The sequence below is a fragment of the Coregonus clupeaformis genome, unplaced genomic scaffold (genome assembly GCF_020615455.1).
Source record: "Coregonus clupeaformis isolate EN_2021a unplaced genomic scaffold, ASM2061545v1 scaf0176, whole genome shotgun sequence".
In the NCBI taxonomy this organism is placed as follows: Eukaryota; Metazoa; Chordata; class Actinopteri; order Salmoniformes; family Salmonidae; genus Coregonus; species Coregonus clupeaformis.
In genome coordinates this window covers 34,470-57,129 of record NW_025533631.1, presented here as the reverse complement: position 1 = coordinate 57,129, position 22,660 = coordinate 34,470, and the positions used below count along the sequence as shown (strand labels likewise).

General features: G+C 43.6%; 1 protein-coding gene across 1 annotated transcript in view; it reads right to left on the bottom strand.

Moving 5' to 3' along the window:
* LOC121567554 (toll-like receptor 4) overlaps positions 1 to 20,860 on the bottom strand; it is a 30,898-nt gene extending 10,038 nt beyond the window's left edge. The window contains 6 exon segments of the mRNA XM_045213943.1: positions 7,679 to 8,009; positions 15,013 to 15,184; positions 15,268 to 15,314; positions 16,457 to 16,548; positions 19,083 to 19,201; positions 20,807 to 20,860. Coding sequence (XP_045069878.1) covers positions 7,679 to 8,009; positions 15,013 to 15,184; positions 15,268 to 15,314; positions 16,457 to 16,548; positions 19,083 to 19,201; positions 20,807 to 20,860 — 815 coding nt within the window.
* Between the last annotated feature and the right edge of the window lie 1,800 nt (positions 20,861 to 22,660).

The following is a 22,660-nucleotide window of genomic DNA, read 5'->3' as shown; positions in this document are numbered from 1 at the left end:
ACCAAACCTTTTTTGATATACTCAGAGGACCGTTATTAGTATGTTTTAACCACTCCTATGTAAATGGTAGATTATCAGACACTCAAGAAGAAGGTCTGATTTCATTATTACTGAAACAGGATGCAAGTGGAAAATATTGGAGGCCCCTTACACTTCAGTGTTGTGATGCAAAAATTATAGAAAAATGTATTGCGCATATAATTAAAAAGGTATTGTCGAACATTACTCTGTCACGAATTCAGCCGAGGCTGCCCCTCCGCCTTGCTCGGGCAGGTTTCGGCGTTCTTCGTCACCGGCTTACTAGCCACTACCGCTCCATTTATCATCACTCCATTTGTCTTGTCTTGTCTTGTCTTGTCAATCACACACCTGGTACTCATTCCCTCATTAGTCTGTGTATAAGTGTTCCCTCTGCCCCCTTGTCCTTTGTGAGTGATTGTTCATTGTGAGAGTGAGTAGCTCGGTTGAGCTACTCTTTCCTTGTATGTAGCCAAGGTGGTTTTTTCCCTTGTACTAGTTTCGTTTTGACGCTTGCTGCGCTTTATTCATGTACACTGAATAAACTCTGGATTTCAGTGTTTTACCTCCTGCGCCTGACTCCGTCATTCACACCTCATCACATATTCATTCTAATCAGACAGGTTTTTTACATGGACGATACATTGGAGATAATATAAGACATGTACTGGAAACAATAGAACACTATGAAAAATCTGGGAAACCAGGCCTGCTATTCATAACAGACTTCGAAAAGGCATTTGATAAAGTACGACAGAGGTTTATATATAAATGCCTGGAGCATTTCAATTTAGGAGAATCTCTTATAAATTGGGTTAAAATCATGTATAGTAACCCTAGGTGTAAAATAGTAAATAATGGCTATTTCTCTGAAAGTTTTAAACTATCAACAGGAGTGAAACAAGGTTGTCCACTATCGGCATATCTATTTATTATGGCCATAGAGATGTTAGCTATTAAAATCAGATCCAACAATAATATCAAGGGATTAGAAATCCAGGGCTTAGAAACAAAGATGTCATTGTACGCTGATGATTCATGTTTTCTTTTAAATCCACAACTTGAATCCCTCCACAGCCTCATAGAGGATCTAGATACATTTTATAACCTCTCTGGATTACAACCAAATTATGATAAATGTACTATATTACGTATTGGATCACTAAAAAATACAATTTTCACCTTACCATGTAGTTTACCAATAAAATGGTCTGATGGTGATGTGGATATACTCGGAATACATATCCCAAATGAAATAAATGATCTCACTCCAATACATTTTAATAGAAAGTTAGCAAAAATAGATAAGATCTTGCTACCATGGAAAGGTAAGTACCTATCAATTTGTGGAAAAATCACCCTGATTAACTCTTTAGTATTATCCCAGTTTACCTATTTGCTTATGGTCTTGCATACGCCTAGCGAACAGTTTTTTTAATTATATGAGAAAAAAATATTCAATTTTATTTGGAACGGCAAGCCAGACAATATTAAACGGGTCTATTTATATAATGAATATGAATTCTGAAGACAGAAATGATTAAATATTAAAGCATTTAGACCTATCACTAAAAGCTTCAGTCATGCAAAAGTTATACTTAAATCTGAACTGGTTCTCTAGCAAATTAGTAAGATTGTCTCACCCAATGTTCAAGAATGGCCTTTTTCCCTTTATTCAGATTACAACCTCTAACTTTCAGTTATTTGAAAAGGAAATAATCTCCCAAATATCACTATTTCTAAAACAAGCCATAGAAAGTTGGTTGCAGTTTCAATTTAATCCTCCAGAAACTACAGAACAAATAATGCAACAAATATTGTGGTTAAACTCAAATATACTAATTGATAAAACCTATTTTTTTTGACAAAATGTTTAGAAAAGGTATAATCTTCGTAAATGATATCATCGGTAGGACTGGTGGAGTTATGTCGCACATGCAGCTAACAAAAACATATGGAAATGTCTGCTCTACCCAAAATTACAACCAAATAATTGCAGCATTACCGCAAAAGTGGAAGAGGAAAATGGAAGGGGGAAAAAGGAACTTGTCTGTTGGCCTTGCATTAAAGAACATAATTGGTTAAAGAAAACTGTGATAAATAAAAAAAGTTTACCAGTTTAATTGAAGGACCAAAGGATGGACAGCCGTCCCATATAGATTGCAAAATAGTTGGGAAGAGATTTTTGACGTACCGATTCCATGGCATAGTGTTTATGAACTGATACGCAGAACGACGCCGGATTCAAAACTTAATTTTTTAAAATTTAAATTATTATATAAAATTCTTGCTACCAATAGAATGTTATTTATATGGGGGATACAATCTTCCCAGCTTTGTAGATTTTGCTGCGAAGAGACAGAATCATTAGATCATTTGTTTTGGTACTGTCCATTTGTAGCTTGTTTTTGGACACAGGTCCAAGAATGGCTAAAGGATTGCAATATTTACCTGGAGCTAACCCTGCAGATAGCATTACAGGGTGATCTGAAAAGTCATAGTCAATAATCGATCAATAATATACATTTATAATATATATATAATACTTTTAGCAAAAATGTTTATTTTCAATTTACAATCTGTAGAAACAATGAGAATAAAAAGGTTCAGAACTTTTGTAAAACATCACAGTACAGTTGAAAAATCTATGGCAAATAGAAATCCAATATGGATGGTGTTAAGAGATAGAAGGGTGGTGTTGAATGGAGTTGAAGGATGGGACTAATAACAATTAACAACAACTAATAACAACAAGATAACTAATAATGTAAGCATACTGTGTCTATAATAAGTATATAGGTTATAGGTTGAGAGCTTTTGTGAAAGAGCACAGCTAGAAAGATATGGCATATAGAAGCAAACCGGATGGACATCATGAAAATGATCGGAGAGGTTGAGGGTAGAGGAAGTTCAGGAGTAAAAACAAACAAAATAGAATTATTGTAAAATTGATTGTGTCCATAAAATGTATGTATAAGCTGGAAGTAGAAGCCTAAGCATTGTTGTTCACTAGTTTACTCCAATTAGGGAAGGGGTGGTGGGGTTGGAAAGTAATAAAGGGAAATATATATATTTTTAAAGGATATGTATATGCATATGTACAGTGAGGGAAAAAAGTATTTGATCCCCTGCTGATTTTGTACGTTTGCCCACTGACAAAGAAATGATCAATCTATAATTTTAACGGTAGGTTTATTTGAACAGTGAGAGACAGAATAACAACAAAAAAATCTAGAAAAATGAATGTCAAAAATGTTATAAATTGATTTGCATTTTAATGAGGGAAATAAGTATTTGACCCCCTCTCAATCAGAAAGATTTCTGGCTCCCAGGTGTCTTTTATACAGGTAACGAGCTGAGATTAGGAGCACACTCTTAAAGGGAGTGCTCCTAATCTCAGCTTGTTACCTGTATAAAAGACACCTGTCCACAGAAGCAATCAATCAATCAGATTCCAAACTCTCCACCATGGCCAAGACCAAAGAGCTCTCCAAGGATGTCAGGGACAAGATTGTAGACCTACACAAGGCTGGAATGGGCTACAAGACCATCGCCAAGCAGCTTGGTGAGAAGGTGACAACAGTTGGTGCGATTATTCACAAATGGAAGAAACACAAAATAACTGTCAATCTCCCTCGGCCTGGGGCTCCATGCAAGATCTCACCTTGTGGAGTTGCAATGATTATGAGAACGATGAGGAATCAGCCCAGAACTACACGGGAGGATCTTGTCAATGATCTCAAGGCAGCTGGGACCATAGTCACCAAGAAAACAATTGGTAACACACTACGCCGTGAAGGACTGAAATCCTGCAGCGCCCGCAAGGTCCCCCTGCTCAAGAAAGCACATCTACAGGCCCGTCTGAAGTTTGCCAATGAACATCTGAATGATTCAGAGGAGAACTGGGTGAAAGTGTTGTGGTCAGATGAGACCAAAATCGAGCTCTTTGGCATCAACTCAACTCGCCGTGTTTGGAGGAGGAGGAATGCTGCCTATGACCCCAAGAACACCATCCCCACCGTCAAACATGGAGGTGGAAACATTATGCTTTGGGGGTGTTTTTCTGCTAAGGGGACAGGACAACTTCACCGCATCAAAGGGACAATGTACCGTCAAATCTTGGGTGAGAACCTCCTTCCCTCAGCTAGGGCATTGAAAATGGGTCGTGGATGGGTATTCCAGCATGACAATGACCCAAAACACACAGCCAAGGCAACAAAGGAGTGGCTCAAGAAGAAGCACATTAAGGTCCTGGAGTGGCCTAGCCTGTCTCCAGACCTTAATCCCATAGAAAATATGTGGAGGGAGCTGAAGGTTTGAATTGCCAAACGTCAGCCTTGAAACCTTAATGACTTGGAGAAGATCTGCAAAGAGGAGTGTGACAAAATCCCTCCTGAGATGTGTGCAAACCTGGTGGCCAACTACAAGAAACGTCTGTCCTCTGTGATTGCCAACAAGGGTTTTGCCACCAAGTACTAAGTTATGTTTTGCAGAGGGGTCAAATACTTATTTCCCTCATTAAAATGCAAAACAATTTATAACATTTTTGACATTCATTTTTCTGGATTTTGTTGTTGTTATTCTGTCTCTCACTGTTCAAATAAACCTACCATTAAAATTATAGACTGATCATGTCTTTGTCAGTGGGCAAACGTACAAAATCAGCAGGGGATCAAATACTTTTTTCCCTCACTGTATGTGTATGTATATATAGATATGTATGTATTTATGTATGTATATATGTATGTATGTATGTGAATATATATATAAATATATATTTGCGAGAAGAAAACAAAAAACATATGGGGGATTGGAAGCGATGCAGACAATTATATTGATGGAAGTTACAATCTATCAGCAATATTAAAGATGATCTACCCATAAAAAAATAGACCCAGAAAAAACGATAACTAAACAAAAATTATTTTTCATTTCAGTTGACTAAAACGAGACAAGACTAAATTATCTCTGTGACTAAAATCGGAACACTAAGTGGGCTAGACAAGAGTTTTTGGAAAGATTGAGAACTTTTCAGTTACAGTATAAGCACAATTAATATTAGCAGCACAGACGCACAGCGCAGTTCTGTTCAGCAGTGGGAAGGACGTGCCACACCCGGCACACACAGCCTAGCCTACATCAGCTGGTGAGCTGCGGGGAGCAAGTGATGAGTGTGGGCAGACAGGCAGACAGGCTCTGCTTTGGCTCCACCTCCAATTATGCACATCGCGCTGGCAACTCTCTTTTCCCGTAGCTAACCAGTCACCACCAGCCTTCTAATTAGCTACCCTTTGCCTGGTTAAGAAACACAAGCTGCTTTAAGAAACTAAAAACAATAGCAGCATTAAGTTTAATAGTAAAACAACAGTCTAGCTATGTTTTACTATCCCTTGAGTATAGAAACGTTTTTTAATTTGTAGTCTCGCTCCCACTTTCCCCACTGCATTTCATAGCCAGGTTCTGTAGCCAACGTAGGCCTATTAGTTAAGTCTCCCTCTTTTCCTCAGAGAAAACGGCTTGATTCTAGCCATTAACGTTCAAGAGATAAGACCCATAATACTGGTGCTACGTTTTCTCTATCATGCATTGACGGGCCGCATTTTACATTCATAAAGAATATTGAAGGCCATTCTAAAACTAAGCTACTTGCAGACCGGACCGTTATCCACTTGTTTAGGCTTCACCTTGTTCAGTCATGTTACCTTATTAGCTAGCTATAGCAAACAACCTGGGGCGCGTTCAGCAGGACCCAACTTTTTGGAACGTTCAGATAAAAACATGCTATGTAGAACAAACATGCCTCTCTTAGTATGGATAAGGAATTACGTTGTCTCTATTCATGGAATTTCTATCTGCAACGTTCAACAATGTTTGCAACTGAACGTGGCCCTGGTAACATTACCAGTAGCCTATATGCAAACATTTGGTGGCACATAAAGAAAGGAAAATGGATAGCAAACCATTTACTCGACTCGTGACTCAACCATTCGTGTTTCGGACATGGACTCGAGCACAGGGGACTTGGGACTCGATTCGGACTCGAGGTTAAGTGACTCTACTACATCACTGGGCGAAACAGTCATTAGCCCCCGTTCTACTTTTGGACATCAATGTGGCTGTGGAATTTTGATAACAATGACAATGATGTGACCAAGTGACAGAGGTGCAACCCATACTATTTTGCCAATACTTTGCGATTCGGACTCGAGGTTAAGTGACTCTACTACATCACTGGGCGAAACAGTCATTAGCCCCCGTTCTACTTTTGGACATCAATGTGGCTGTGGAATTTTGATAACAATGACAATGATGTGACCAAGTGACAGAGGTGCAACCCATACTATTTTGCCAATACTTTGCGGCACCATCTCATGATTGTGCTTCTCTCTCTCCTCTCTCTCTCTCTCTCTCTCTCTCTCTCTCTCTCTCTCTCTCTCTCTCTCTCTCTCTCTCTCTGCGCTTGTGTGTGTCTGTTGGTTTTGTAGGTAATGTGCAATATCTATGTAAACTGGATTAGGAATTTACATGGCCAGATAATTGTTTCTTATATATGTTTGTCATATTTCTGTGGTTGGGAAGAGAATAGGAAAAATATGTTGGTAGGACAAGGCTATGTATGTTTGTGCACATGGAAGTCAGTGATTTATGTTTACTATAGGTTAATGATGCAATACAAATGTGATGTGACTAAAATGTGACTAAAATGAAATAGCATTTACTTGACTAAAATTGCCCACTGTTTTCGTTATTTTGACAATAACTGTAGACTAAATCATGATTCAAATGACAAAAATGTGACTTAATGATATTTTAATCAAAATGACAAAGACTAAATCTAAAAAAAAGAGTGCCAAAATGAAGACTGATCAAACGCTGTCATGTTTTCCTGTAGATTATGGTGAATGTTGATAAGAATTGTAGTAATGCGATTTTGGCCTATGTCCATCCATGTAAGTGCAGCAAGGCTAGGATTGACCAAGAAATCCACAGCTGTCAATTTATTTCCATTGAGACTGAAATGTCTTAACCTATCCAGATTAGCTAAAGAGTTGCAAAGCAGTTTCTCAATACCACAAGATGAAATGTCCAATGTTTCCAGAAGATTAAGGTTAAAACACATTGGAGGAATGAAATCTCCTTGGTAACGAATGCCTGACATCTTTAGCACTCTCAGATTCCCAAGTACTTGGAAGAGAAACTCATTTGTGAAGTTCATGCTTGTGTGGGATATGTCCAAATACCTCAGCTATTTAAGGTTCTCCAGGTTGAAAAAGTCTGAATTGAGCTTTGTATGGTGGAAGTCCAGCACCTGAAGGGACTCTAGTCCAGCGAATGGCAAGTAAATTAACATAATTTCTGAGTTGAGGCCATTATTGAGTTGCTGGAGTTTAGGGGTACCTTTGAAAAGTGTTTCACAACAGCCTCTTATGAATATTTCGTTATTACTTAAATCAGGAGAGGCATGTCCTCGATGGCATCGAAAAATGCAACAGAATGTACATTATCTGTGGTTAGTTTTTCTATTGTGTGCTGAAGTGAAAGTTGCTGACTTGGAATGTTGGCTAGTCTACTCTGTCTTAAATGAAGCTTTTCCATGTCTTCCAATTTACAATTTTCAAGATAAATTGTTGCAGCATTTTTCAAACAACGCAACAAATGCATTGGTTTATGGGGTGGGGTTGTATCTTGTACATAGAAATATATTTCCTGAATGTTGATGTGGCACAGTCCATCCAAGAAGTTGAAATCTGAAGTGTTGATCCTAACGTTGCTGCGGAAATGTCCTATCAGTAGCTTCCCAACATTGAGACCCTCTAGTGCCTTAAGACAGTCTTTAGTCACATCCGTTGATACAAATGTATCACGGAGGTTGAGTTCCCATAGGTAAAAGTTCTGAAATGCTCCTGGCTCTATTTGTAGTATTGGATTTCTGTTGAGTGTAATTGTGATGTTGTTCATAATTTGCCTTAAGACAGCTGTGTGATCCACTCCAACAACAGATACAATGCCTTCAGAAAGTATTCACACCCCTTGACTTTTTCCACATTTTGTTGTGTTACGGCCTGAATTTAAAATGGATAAGATTTTGTTTTTTTGTCACTGGCTGTCACGAATTCCGCCGAGGCTGCTCCTCCTCCTTGTTCGGGCAGGCTTGGCGTTCGTCGTCCCCGGAGTACTAGCTGCCACCGTTTGATGTTATCTATGTTTGTTTGGTTTTGTCTGATTAGTGCACCTGTTCTTTATCACGTATTGATTATGTCACCTATAAGTTTCCTTTGGTTTTGTTTGTAGTTGTGTGTCGTTGTACGCCTGTCTGTTGGTGTAGGTTATTTGTTTGCTTATTGTTAGTGCTGTTCGCACTTTACGCACTGTTTTGCGTATTCGCTCGCCTCCTGTTTATGAGGCCCGTTGGATTTGTATTTTGCTCCTGTGACTATTAAAGTCAGATCGACTAAGCTTCTGTGTCCTGCGCCTGACTCCAACACCGCATCCACATCAGCCTTTTGACAGAACGACACACCATACATGGAGTCAGCAGGAGCAGCGGCGGCGACCGAGTCGCTGGAGGATCGGGTCAGCTGCCAGGACGCCATGATCCAGCAACTCGGCTCCGCCATGCAGGAGGTAATGAACACCCTGCGCCGATGGGAGAGGGGAGGCGTGCCCACACCTCCTCCTACATTACCACCACCATCGGCCAGCCCCACCAGACCAGCTCCGGAATCCAGTGGGATTCGGCTCTCGCTCCCGAGGGCGTATGATGGCACTGCAGCCGGGTGTCAGGGGTTCCTCCTTCAGGTGGAACTCTACCTGGCCACCATACACCCGGCGCCCTCGGGATACGAGAGCGTTTCCACCCTCATCTCCTGTCTCTCCGGCAAGGCGTTGGAGTGGGCCAACGCCGAATGGAGGGGAATAGACGCCGCCACCATCAGCTACGCGGAGTTCTCCCGCCGCTTCAGGGCAGTTTTCGATCACCCTCCTGAGGGTAAAGCGGCGGGGGAGCGTCTGTTCCACCTCCGACAGGGGAAGAGGAGTGCACAGGAGTTCGCCCTGGATTTCCGGACGCTAGCGGCGGATGCGGGGTGGAATGAGAGGGCCCTCATCGATCACTATCGGTGTAGCCTGCGTGAGGACGTTCGTCGAGAGCTGGCCTGCAGGGACACCAATCTGTCCTTCGACCAGCTAGTGGACATGTCCATCCGTCTGGATACCCTGCTGGCCACCCGCGGACGTCCCGAGATGGGGCCATCCATTCCATCCCCCAGCACCTCCGAGCCGAGCCCGATGGAGCTCGGGGGTGCTGGCGCAAGAGAGAGTAGGAGAGAGAACCCGAGGGGGGCCGTCCCCTGCACCAGCTGTGGCCGTGGAGGACACACTGCGGCTAGGTGCTGGGGAGGGTCTCCGAGGAATCGAGGCAACAGGTCGCGCACTGGGGAGTCATTTCAGGTGAGTAGGCGCCCCACTCACCCAGAGCTCTCTGTTGTTCACTTGTGTATACCTGTGGTATTTCCTCAGGTTGCATCTCATTCCCAGCATAAGGCGCTAGTCGATTCAGGCGCAGCTGGGAATTTTATTGATCTGAAATGTTGTTCTAAGTTAGGGATTCCCCTCCTGCCCGTTGATGCTGTCACGAGTTACAAAGCCAGAACCCAGAAGCAGACCAGGACAAGGTTAGTTGAAACGAAGGTGAGTGTTTATTTACAAATTCAAGAGTGATGCTGAATAATCCAGGGAACAGAGCGGGCGGCGTTGGTTAGTTGTTGGGGGTGCAGTGGTTGATCCAATCATGGCTCGGCAGCCGCCGACCACCAGGCAGAGGTTGGATGAAGGTTCCGGACGAGTGACTGCAGATGGAACAAAACGGAGGTAAGTAAACAACAAACCAACAAGGTGCAAAACAACAAAACTAACGCTAGAAGCTCTAAGACTGATACTCTGGTAAACCTACTGTTCATGGCTAACGATCTGGCAGGGAATGGATGTTAGGCCAGAGCCTAAGAAGGGTGATGATCAGGACCAGGTGTGCAGATTGCTGATGGGATGCAGGTGCGGAAATCAAGAGAGCTCCCCGGAGCGTTCCAGAACCCTCGGGAAACTGGAGATCACGAGCAGAAAAACTAGTCCACAGACAGGACCCGACTCAGACTGCCGGGATCGTTACAGATGCACCCTTTCCTGTCCATGCCCTAGATAGCCGCCCGTTGGGATCTGGGTTGATTAGGGAGGTCACAGCGCCACTAAAGATGAAGATGCAGGGGGGGTCATGAGGAGATTATTCAGTTGTACCTCATTGACTCTCCTGCGTATCCCGTGGTGCTGGGGCTTCCTAGGTTAATCACCCATGACCCCACTATTTCGTGGCAACAGAGGGCTTTCAAGGAATGGTCTGGCCAGTGTGTTGGGCGATGTTTAGGTGTTTCCGTTGGGGCGACCACGGTGGAGAGTCCGAACCAAGTGCCCGCAATGCACATTCCCCCTGAGTATGAGGATTTGGCACTCGTGTTCAGCAAGACGAGGGCGACGTGATTGCCACCTCATAGACAGGGAGATTGTGTGATAAACCGCCATACAGCTGCGGCACTTCCGCGGAGTCATGTGTATCCTCTGTCTCAAGAGGAGACGGCGGCTATGGAAACATACATAGCGGAGTCCCTGAGACAAGGATACATACGGCCCTCCACTTCCCCTGCGTCCTCGAGTTTCTTTTTTGTGAAGAAGAAGGACGGAGGTTTGCGCCCGTGTATTGATTATCGTAGTCTCAATCAGATTACTGTGAAATACAGTTACCCTCTACCTCTGATTGCGAGTATGACTGAATCATTACGCGGAGCGCTTTTCTTCACAAAACTGGATCTCAGGAGCGCTTATAACTTGGTGCGCATTAGGGAGGGGGAAGAATGGAAGACAGCATTTAGTACCACCTCAGGTCATTATGAGTATCTTGTCATGCCATACGGGTTAATGAATGCTCCTTCAGTCTTCCAATCATTTGTGGACGAGATCTTCCGGGACCTGCATGGGCAGGGAGTGGTAGTGTACATTGACGACATCCTAGTGTACTCTGCTACACGAGCCGAGCATGTAGCCCTGGTGCGCCGAGTGTTGGGTAGGCTGTTGGAGCATGACTTGTATGTCAAGGCAGAGAAATGTCTGTTTTTCCAGGAATCTATCTCCTTCTTGGGTCATCGGTTGTCCGCGTCAGGGGTGAAGATGGAGATTGACCGGGTGTCAGCCGTGCGTAACTGGCAAACCCCAACCACTGTTAAAGAGGTGCAGCAGTTTTTGGGTTTTGCCAATTACTACCGGAGGTTTATCCAGGGTTTTGGACAGGTAGCAGCTCCCATTACTTCCCTGCTGAAGGGGGGCCCGGTGCGTTTGCAGTGGTCGGCTGAAGCGGACAGGGCGTTTCGTAAACTGAAGGACCTGTTCACTTCAGCTCCGGTGCTGGCGCACCCGGACCCCACTTTAGCGTTCCAGGTAGAGGTGGACGCGTCAGAGGCCGGTATTGGGGCAGTACTATCGCAACACTCCGGCACACCTCCTAAGCTCCGTCCCTGCGCTTTATATTCTAAGAAGCTCAGCCCGGCGGAGCGTAATTATGACGTAGGGGACAGGGGGCTGTTAGCCGTGGTTCAAGCCCTTAAGGTGTGGAGGCATTGGCTTGAGGGGGCTCAACACCCTTTTCTCATTCTGACTGACCATCGCAACCTGGAGTACATCCGGGCAGCGAGGAGATTGAACCCTCGTCAGGCTAGGTGGAACATGTTCCTGACCCGGTTCGTTTTTAAGATCACTTACATCCCAGGGTCCCAGAACGGTAAGGCAGACGCCCTGTCCCGGCGGTATGACACAGAGGAGAGGTCCATTGAGCCCACTCCCATACTGCCGGAGTCTTGTCTGGTGGCACCGGTGGTATGGGAGGTCGATGCGGAAATTGAGCGGGCGTTACGCACAGACCCTACTCCCCCAGAGTGTCCAGTGGGTCGGACGTACGTGCCGCTCGAGGTCCGTGATCGTCTCATCTATTGGGCTCATACGTCACCCTCCTCTGGACATCCAGGTATTGGTCGGACAGTGCACTGCCTTAGTGTTAAGTACTGGTGGCCAACATTGGCTAGGGATGTGAGGGTTTATGTCTCCTCCTGCTCGGTGTGCGCTCAGTGTAAGGCGCCTAGACACCTGCCCAGGGGGAAGTTACAACCTCAGCCCGTTCCACAATGGCCGTGGTCTCACCTCTCGGTGGACTTTGTCACGGACCTTCCCCCCTCTCAGGGGAATACCACTATTCTGGTCGTTGTGGATCGGTTCTCTAAGGCCTGTCGTCTTATTCCAATGCCGGGTCTCCCTACTGCCCTACAGACCGCTGAGGCTTTGTTCACCCACGTCTTCCGGCACTACGGGGTTCCCGAGGATATAGTGTCTGATCGGGGTCCCCAATTCACCTCTAGAGTCTGGAGGGCGTTCATGGTACGCTTGGGGGTCTCGGTTAGCCTTACCTCGGGTTACCACCCGGAGAGTAATGGGCAGGTGGAGAGAGTGAACCAGGATGTGGGTAGTTTTCTGAGATCCTATTGCCAGGGCCGGCCGGAGGAGTGGTCGGGGTATTTCCCCTGGGCAGAGATGGCTCAGAACTCTCTCTACCACTCCTCAACTAACCTGACCCCTTTTCAGTATGTGTTAGGTTATCAGCCGGTTCTGGCACCATGGCATCAGAGCCAGATCGAGGCTCCTGCGGTGGATGAGTGGTTTCGGCGCTCGGAGGAGACGTGGAACGCTGCCCACGTACATCTGCAGCGGGCCATCCGCAGGCAGAAGGCGAGCGCCGACCTCCACCGCAGTGAGGGTCCAGTCTACGCCCCTGGAGATCGAATCTGGCTCTCGACTCGAAACCTGCCCCTTCGCCTGCCCTGCCGGAAGCTTGGCCGGCGGTTTGTGGGGCCATTTAAAGTCCTGAGGAGATTGAATGAGGTGTGTTACAGGTTGCAACTGCCTAATGACTATCGCATTAACCCCTCATTCCATGTGTCTCTCCTCAGGCCGGTGGTAGCTGGTCCACTCCAGGAGAGTGAGATAAGAGAGACCCCTCCGCCCCCACTGGACATCGAGGGGCTCCGGCGTACTCAGTCCGGTCCATCGTGGATTCGAGACGTCGGATGGGGGTCTACAATATCTCGTGGAGTGGGAGGGGTACGGTCCGGAGGAACGGTGCTGGGTGCCTAGGAGGGACATTCTAGATCCATCCCTCCTGACTGAGTTCCATCGTAGTCATCCTACGCGCCCTGCTCCACGTCCTCCTGGCCGTCCCCGAGGCCGGGGTCGGCGCACGGCTGGTGCCGTGCGTCAAGGGGGGGGGTACTGTCACGAATTCCGCCGAGGCTGCTCCTCCTCCTTGTTCGGGCAGGCTTCGGCGTTCGTCGTCCCCGGAGTACTAGCTGCCACCGTTTGATGTTATCTATGTTTGTTTGGTTTTGTCTGATTAGTGCACCTGTTCTTTATCACGTATTGATTATGTCACCTATAAGTTTCCTTTGGTTTTGTTTGTAGTTGTGTGTCGTTGTACGCCTGTCTGTTGGTGTAGGTTATTTGTTTGCTTATTGTTAGTGCTGTTCGCACTTTACGCAGTGTTTTGCGTATTCGCTCGCCTCCTGTTTATGAGGCCCGTTGGATTTGTATTTTGCTCCTGTGACTATTAAAGTCAGATCGACTAAGCTTCTGTGTCGTGCGCCTGACTCCAACACCGCATCCACATCAGCCTTTTGACACTGGCCTACACACAATAAATACCCCATAATGTCAAAGTGGAATTATGTTTTTTCTAAATGTTTAAACATTTATTATAAATAAGAAGGTAAAAATTCTTAGGTCAATATGTATTCAACCCCTTTGTTATGGCAGCCTAAATAAGTTCAGGAGTAAAAATGTACTTAAGAAGTCACATAATAGGTTGCATGGACTCACTCTGTGTGCAATAATAGTGTTTAACATGATTTTTGAATGACTACCTCATCTCTGTACCCCACACATACAATTATCTGTAAGGTTCCTTTAGTCGAGCAGTGAATTTCAAAAACAGATTCAACCATAAAGACCAGGGAGGTTTTCCAATGTCTCGCAAAGAAGTGCACATATTGGTAAATAAAAAAAGCAGACATTAAATATCCCTTTGCATGGTGAAGGTATTCATTACACTTGGATGGTGTAACTAACTCAGTTGCCGGAGAGGAAGGAAACCACTCAGGGATTTCACCATGAGGCCAATGGTGACTTTAAAACAGTTATAGAGTTTAATGGCTGTGATAGGAGAAAACTGAGGATGGATCAACAACATTGTAGTTACTCCACAATACTAACCTAATTGACAGAGTGAAAAGAAGGAAGCCTGTTTTTTAGGATAAAAAATAAACTGAATGGTGCTAAGCACCGGCAAAATCCTAGAGGAAAACCTAGTTCAGTCTGCTTCCCACCAGACACCGGAAGATGAATTCATCTTTCAGCAGGACAATAACTTGAAACACAAGGCAAAATCTACACTGGAGTTGCTTACCAAGAAGACAGTGAATGTTCCTGAGTGGCCGAGTTACAGTTTTGACTTAAATCTGCTTGAAAATCTACGGCAAGACTTCCAAATGGTTGTCTAGCAATGATCAACAACCACAGCTTCAAAAAAAAATGTAAGAATAAATGGGCAAATATTGTACAGTCCAGGTGTGCAAAGCTCTTAGAGACTTACCCAGAAAGACTCATGGCTGTAATCGCTGCCAAAGGTGATTCTAACATGTATTGACTCAGGGGTGTGAATACTTATGTGAATGAGATATTTCTGTATTTCCTTTTCAATAAATTGGCAAACATTTCTAAAACCATACTTTCACTTTGTCATTATGGGGTATTGTATGTAGATGGTTGAGAAAAAATAATATTTTATCCATTTTGAATTCAGGCTGTAACACAACAAAATGTGGAATAGGTCAAGGGGTATGAATACTTTCTGAAGGCACGGTATGTTATTAGCATGCAGGTCCATCATCCTGAAGTCTGTGAAGTTGATGGCATAAGATGGGATGGACATGGAGAGGAGATTGTTTATCCTGAGATTTACCTCCTGCAGGTTGGTTAAATTGTTTATATGCTGATTCTCAATGTAGAGAAGACCACTATCGGCCTCAATGGGACAACACTGTAAATACCAATTCGGGAGAAAAAGGGGTAAAAATACAACAAAATAAATAGAAGACCAGTATCAGCAAGAACAAGCTTTTGTAGGAGATGCAGTGAGTTTAAAGGCCCAGTGCAGTCAAAAATATGATTTTCCTGTGTTTTATATATATATCCACATTATGAGGTTGGAATAATACTTTGAAATTGTGAAAATTATGCCCATTTAGTGTAAGAGCTGTTTGAAAAGACTGTCTGAAATTTCAGCCTGTTGAAGGCCAAAACTCCCTCCCATTAGTTTCCATTGGCACTTTGAAGTCAACCTGGATTACGCTGGCCTTGGTGTGCTAGCTCGAATTGCGTTTCCACTACCTCCAGAAATGAGAAATGATGCCATGTTGCTAGGTAGCCAATATGTGACTGTGCTGCTGGCTTCACTAATGTTGCTAGCTAACTAGCAAGATGTTGAAGAATTTGATTCACCCTCACCATGTTGTAACTAACATTACCCCATACTCCTGCCAGTGTCAGCCAGACTCAGGCTAGCTAGCTAGCTTAATTCCTACCTTGCTTGCCATGGCATTGGCTATTAGCTAGCTTGCTAACAAAGCAAACCAGACGACAGGTTTGATATGATGTAGCTTTCAATATGACCTGGCCAGCTAAAATTCCTGCAACTCACGTTAGCTAGCTAGCAAGCTTGTTTCAACTCTGATTTGCTAGCTAACGTTAGGTCGCTAGCATTTGAGAGCTGACTGTTCTCATAAAAGTTTATTTTGTAGGGCAAAAAATTAATGAAGGATCCAGCTATGGTGGTAATTTGTGTCATGTCTGAATACTGCAGTACTGCTTGTCCATGTGCTAGCTAACAGCAACAAGCCCAGACGAGCTAGCTAAACGTGGTGTCAGCATCCAGCAGTGATCAGCTGGTGGTTGCATAGTAATGGCGTCACCAGCCCAAATTCTAATCGAGCTGGCACCAGTTGTGAAACTGGGCTGCGCTAGCACGGGTTTCCCTCGACCCAACTCGAATTTGAGAATTCTGTTCGAGCCAGCTCGAATTTCACCCTAATTTTAAGTGCCAGTGTCTTGAGAAAGAGAGTTCCAAACCTCTCTGCCAGTACCAGCTAATTGATTGATAATTGCTCTTTGCTAAGAAGCTATTTTTGTTTCTTGTTGACCATTTTAATTGAAAACAATCACACTAAGGTATTTAATTGTTACCCAGTTATTTGATACTGATAAAAACGGCTGCATTGGACCTTTAAGACATTATTTACAATGTGTTCAATGGGGTTCCCAGTAAGAATCAACGTTGTTACATCCCTCACGGTGTGGAAAGTATTGGCAGCAATAACCTTAATATGACATCTGTTGAACCAAGGGATATGACAAAATAATAAGTACAACATCCACTACAAGTAGCAAATACTGACATAAGATACCTTTAATCAAATTACCTTGTGAGATCCAGGACCTTTAAATGACGGAGCATAGGGAATATTGTCAGGTTCAAGTTGTTTAAGTAGTTAAAGCTGAAATCTCTGATTTAGCACCCCTAAATATCCCTGCACAACGTCTATTTGCGCCTCTGCCGGATGGAAACTACAAGTGTAATTGCTGCACTCAATGCAATGGCACTTACAAATGTAGATCCTTTAAACACCCCAAACAGGGAAACAGATCCCAATCAAAGGTGTTATTACGTGCTCCACTAAGGCAGTTATTTATCTTATAACTTGTCTTTGTGGTAAACATTATGTGGGTAAAACAAAGCACAAATTAAAAGTATGAATCTCTGAGCATCGCAGCACCATTAGGTACAAAACTCGACATACCCAGTCGCTGCCCACTTTTTGGAAGCGAACCACTCGATTTCGTCCCTACGTTATATCGGCATTGAACATGTCACCCTCCCTAGGAGAGGGGGTGACCTCGACAAATTATTGTTAAAACGAGAGGATGCCTGGATCTTTAATTTAAAGACCCTTGCTCCCTTCGGTCTCAACGTAGACTTTGATTTGAAGCCATTCTTGTGATTTTGCTATTCATTGTTAATGTTTGTGGGCCTATGAAGCCAAGGGGATGTAGCTCAGTTGGTAGAGCATGGCGTTTGCAACGCCAGGGTTGTGGGTTCGATAAAATAATGTATGCGCTAACTGTAAGTCGCTCTGGATAAGAGCGTCTGCTAAATGACTAAAATGTAAATGTAAAATGTAAGTTGTATCTATGATCGTATGCTATCCATGTTTTTTGTATGTTCTGTTTAACTGTGAATTAACCAATGCTATTAGGCCACACCCGGCCATGATTACAGACACCTGTGTGTGTCCTTTGACACTATACATTGAGGGAAAAAAGTATTTGATCCCCTGCTGATTTTGTACGTTTGCCACTGACAAAGAAATGATCAATCTATAATTTTAATGGTAGGTTTATTTGAACAGTGAGAGACAGAATAACAACAAAAAAATCCAGAAAAATGCATGTCAAAAATGTTATGAATTGATTTGCATTTTAATGAGGGAAATAAGTATTTGACCCCCTCTCAATCAGAAAGATTTCTGGCTCCCAGGTGTCTTTTATACAGGTAACGAGCTGAGATTAGGAGCACACTCTTAAAGGGAGTGCTCCTAATCTCAGCTTGTTACCTGTATAAAAGACACCTGTCCACAGAAGCAATCAATCAATCAGATTCCAAACTCTCCACCATGGCCAAGACCAAAGAGCTCTCCAAGAATGTCAGGGACAAGATTGTAGACCTACACAAGGCTGGAATGGGCTACAAGACCATTGCCAAGCAGCTTGGTGAGAAGGTGACAACAGTTGGTGCGATTATTCACAAATGGAAGAAACACAAAATAACTGTCAATCTCCCTCGGCCTGGGGCTCCATGCAAGATCTCACCTCGTGGAGTTGCAATGATTATGAGAACGGTGAGGAATCAGCCCAGAACTACACGGGAGGATCTTGTCAATGATCTCAAGGCAGCTGGGACCATAGTCACCAAGAAAACAATTGGTAACACACTACGCCGTGAAGGACTGAAATCCTGCAGCGCCCGCAAGGTCCCCCTGCTCAAGAAAGCACATCTACAGGCCCGTCTGAAGTTTGCCAATGAACATCTGAATGATTCAGAGGAGAACTGGGTGAAAGTGTTGTGGTCAGATGAGACCAAAATCGAGCTCTTTGGCATCAACTCAACTCGCCGTGTTTGGAGGAGGAGGAATGCTGCCTATGACCCCAAGAACACCATCCCCACCGTCAAACATGGAGGTGGAAACATTATGCTTTGGAGGTGTTTTTCTGCTAAGGGGACAGGACAACTTCACCGCATCAAAGGGACGATGTACCGTCAAATCTTGGGTGAGAGCCTCCTTCCCTCAGCAAGGGCATTGAAAATGGGTCGTGGATGGGTATTCCAGTATGACAATGACCCAAAACACACGGCCAAGGCAACAAAGGAGTGGCTCAAGAAGAAGCACATTAATGTCCTGGAGTGGCCTAGCCAGTCTCCAGACCTTAATCCCATAGAAAATCTGTGGAGGGAGCTGAAGGTCAAATACTTATTTCCCTTATTAAAATGCAAATCAATTAATAACATTTTTGACATTAGTTTTTCTGGATTTTTTGTTGTTATTCTGTCTCTCACTGTTCAAATAAACCTACCATTAAAATTATAGACTGATCATGTCTTTGTCAGTGGGCAAACGTACAAAATCAGCAGGGGATCAAATACTTTTTTCCCTCACTGTATAAACTAGTGACCCGCAGTGTTTGTCATTACACCCTGATGAAGACAGCTTGTCTGTCGAAACGTTGGTTATTAAGATATGAAATTATTGCATCTGAGCTCCTAGAGTGTGCGGGTTTCCTTTTCTTTTTCCAACCTTTAATCAAATTACCTTGTGAGATCCAGGACCTTTAAATGACGGAGCATGGGGAATATTGTCAGGTTCAAGTTGTTTAAGTAGTTAAAGCTGAAATCCAGACATTCTGTGTATGGAGAGACAGCTGGTATATACAGTGGGGAAAAAAGTATTTAGTCAGCCACCAATTGTGCAAGTTCTCCCACTTAAAAAGATGAGAGAGGCCTGTAATTTTCATCATAGGTACACGTCAACTATGACAGACAAAATGAGATTTTTTTTCTCCAGAAAATCACATTGTAGGATTTTTAATGAATTTATTTGCAAATTATGGTGGAAAATAAGTATTTGGTCAATAACAAAAGTTTCTCAATACTTTGTTATATACCCTTTGTTGGCAATGACACAGGTCAAACGTTTTCTGTAAGTCTTCACAAGGTTTTCACACACTGTTGCTGGTATTTTGGCCCATTCCTCCATGCAGATCTCCTCTAGAGCAGTGATGTTTTGGGGCTGTCGCTGGGCAACACAGACTTTCAACTCCCTTCAAAGATTTTCTATGGGGTTGAGATCTGGAGATTGGCTAGGCCACTCCAGGACCTTGAAATGCTTCTTACGAAGCCACTCCTTCGTTGCCCGGGCGGTGTGTTTGGGATCATTGTCATGCTGAAAGACCCAGCCACGTTTCATCTTCAATGCCCTTGCTGATGGAAGGAGGTTTTCACTCAAAATCTCACGATACATGGCCCCATTCATTCTTTCCTTTACACGGATCAGTCGTCCTGGTCCCTTTGCAGAAAAACAGCCCCAAAGCATGATGTGTCCACCCCCATGCTTCACAGTAGGTATGGTGTTCTTTGGATGCAACTCAGCATTCTTTGTCCTCCAAACACGATGAGTTGAGTTTTACCAAAAAGTTCTATTTTGGTTTCATCTGACCATATGACATTCTCCCAATCCTCTTCTGGATCATCCAAATGCACTCTAGCAAACTTCAGACGGGCCTGGACATGTACTGGCTTAAGCAGGGGGACACGTCTGGCACTGCAGGATTTGAGTCCCTGGCGGCGTAGTGTGTTACTGATGGTAGGCTTTGTTACTTTGGTCCCAGCTCTCTGCAGGTCATTCACTAGGTCCCCCCGTGTGGTTCTGGGATTTTTGCTCACCGTTCTTGTGATCATTTTGACTCCACGGGGTGAGATCTTGCGTGGAGCCCCAGATCGAGGGAGATTATCAGTGGTCTTGTATGTCTTCCATTTCCTAATAATTGCTCCCACAGTTGATTTCTTCAAACCAAGCTGCTTACCTATTGCAGATTCAGTCTTCCCAGCCTGGTGCAGGTCTACAATTTTGTTTCTGGTGTCCTTTGACAGCTCTTTGGTCTTGGCCATAGTGGAGTTTGGAGTGTGACTGTTTGAGGTTGTGGACAGGTGTCTTTTATACTGATAACAAGTTCAAACAGGTGCCATTAATACAGGTAACGAGTGGAGGACAGAGGAGCCTCTTAAAGAATAAGTTACAGGTCTGTGAGAGCCAGAAATCTTGCTTGTTAGTAGGTGACCAAATACTTATTTTCCACCATAATTTGCAAATAAATTCATTAAAAATCCTACAATGTGGTTTTCTGGAGAAAAAAAATCTCAATTTGTCTGTCATAGTTGACATGTACCTATGATGAAAATTACAGGCCTCTCTCATCTTTTTAAGTGGGAGAACTTGCACAATTGGTGGCTGACTAAATACTTTTTTCCCCCACTGTAGCTGAGGTTTCTACCTGCTCATGAATAGTGCATGTTTTGAATTACCTGGAACATTGTGATATATTATTTATTCACACGAATACAACTACTTACACAATTAGATAGTATCATTCAACATTGAATTCAACTGGTAGAACTGATAACATTTGTCATTTTTGTCAAGCAAGCAACAATACAACATAAATCAACCAACATAAATCTATAAAACATACTTTTTTGTGGCCAAATTTAAATGAATGGTCACCCAATTGACCCTTCGCTAAGCTACGCCCCCTTGGTTACTGTTGCAACCTTTGCAATATTTTCCCGGGAAGCTCAAATCCCCATCCAACCATTAGCGAAATCCCCTCACAATGATCTCAAACTGTGTTTATAATAAACAATTAAATTAAACACAGACTACCCATTGCTAATCAGGAAACTATTGGGTATGTTGTGGTGGACTGTCATTACAATTGCTTCACGGGAACATGGTAGAATTATGTTTGTAGTGTAGCTAGCCACTGAATGGCTCTGAATTCACTGTCAGCATGCAGTCAAAGCTATAACCACTTTTGGAGCTAACTAGTGCACTCAAATTGTATCCTGATGTCGACAGCAGATGGGAGTTGTATTCATAACATTGCTAACTTAGCTAGCTAACATACATTTTGAGAAAACAGCCAGCGTTAGCAACATTTGGTGGTCAATGAGACAGAGACATGGCTAACCAGCTGCGCTAGCAAACAATGTAACAAAAGTATAATTTCGCATTTGAAAAATACATTTCAGGAATCACAGTAGCAAGTACTCCTGGTGCACTGTTATATTACTTAGCCATTATATATACAGTGCATTCGGAAAGTATTCAGACCCTTTCCCTTTTTCCACATTCTGTTACATTACAGCCTTTTTTAAATGTGATATTTAAGTTTTTTATTTTTGATAAGTGTGCCAACATTTCTAAAAGCCTGTTTTTGCTTTGTCATTATGGGGTATTGTGTGTAGATTGATGAGGGAAAAAGTACTTTAATCGATTTTAGAATAAGTATTCAGATCCTTTAATATGAGACTCAAAATTGAGCTCAGGTACATCCTGTTTCCATTGATCATCCTTGAGATGTTCCTACAACTTGATTGGAGTCCACCTGTGGTAAATTCAATTGATTGGACATGATTTGGAAAGGCACACACTTGTCTAGCTCCTTCAAGTTGGATGGGTTCCGCTGGTGTACAATAATCTTGAAGTCATACCACAGATTCTCAATTGGATTGAGGTCTGGGCTTTGACTAGGCCATTCCAAGACATTTAAATGTTTCCCCTTAAACCACTTGAGTGTTGCTTTAGCAGTATGCTTAGGGTCATTGTCCTGCTGGAAGGTGAACCTCCGTCCCCGTCTCAAATCTCTGGAAGACTGAAACATGTTTCACTCAAGAATTTCCCTGTATTTAGCGCCATCCATCATTCCTTCAATTCTGACTAGTTTCCTAGTCCCTGCCGATGAAAAACATCCCCACAGCATGATGCTGCAACCACCATGCTTCACTGTGGGGATGGTGTTCTCAGGGTGATGAGAAGTGTTGGGTTTGCGCCAGACATAGCGTTTTCCTTGATGGCCAAAAAGCTCAATTTTAGTCTCATCTGACCAGAGTACCTTCTTCCATATGTTTGGGGAGTCTCCCACATGCCTTTTGGCAATGGCTTTTTCTGGCCACTCTTCCGTAAAGCCCAGCTCTGTGGAGTGTACGGCTTAAAGTGGTCCTATGGACAGATACTCCAATCTCCGCTGTGGAGCTTTGCAGCTCCTTCAGGGTTATCTTTGGTCTCTTTGTTGCCTCTCTGATTAATGCCCTCCTTGCCTGGTCCGTGAGTTT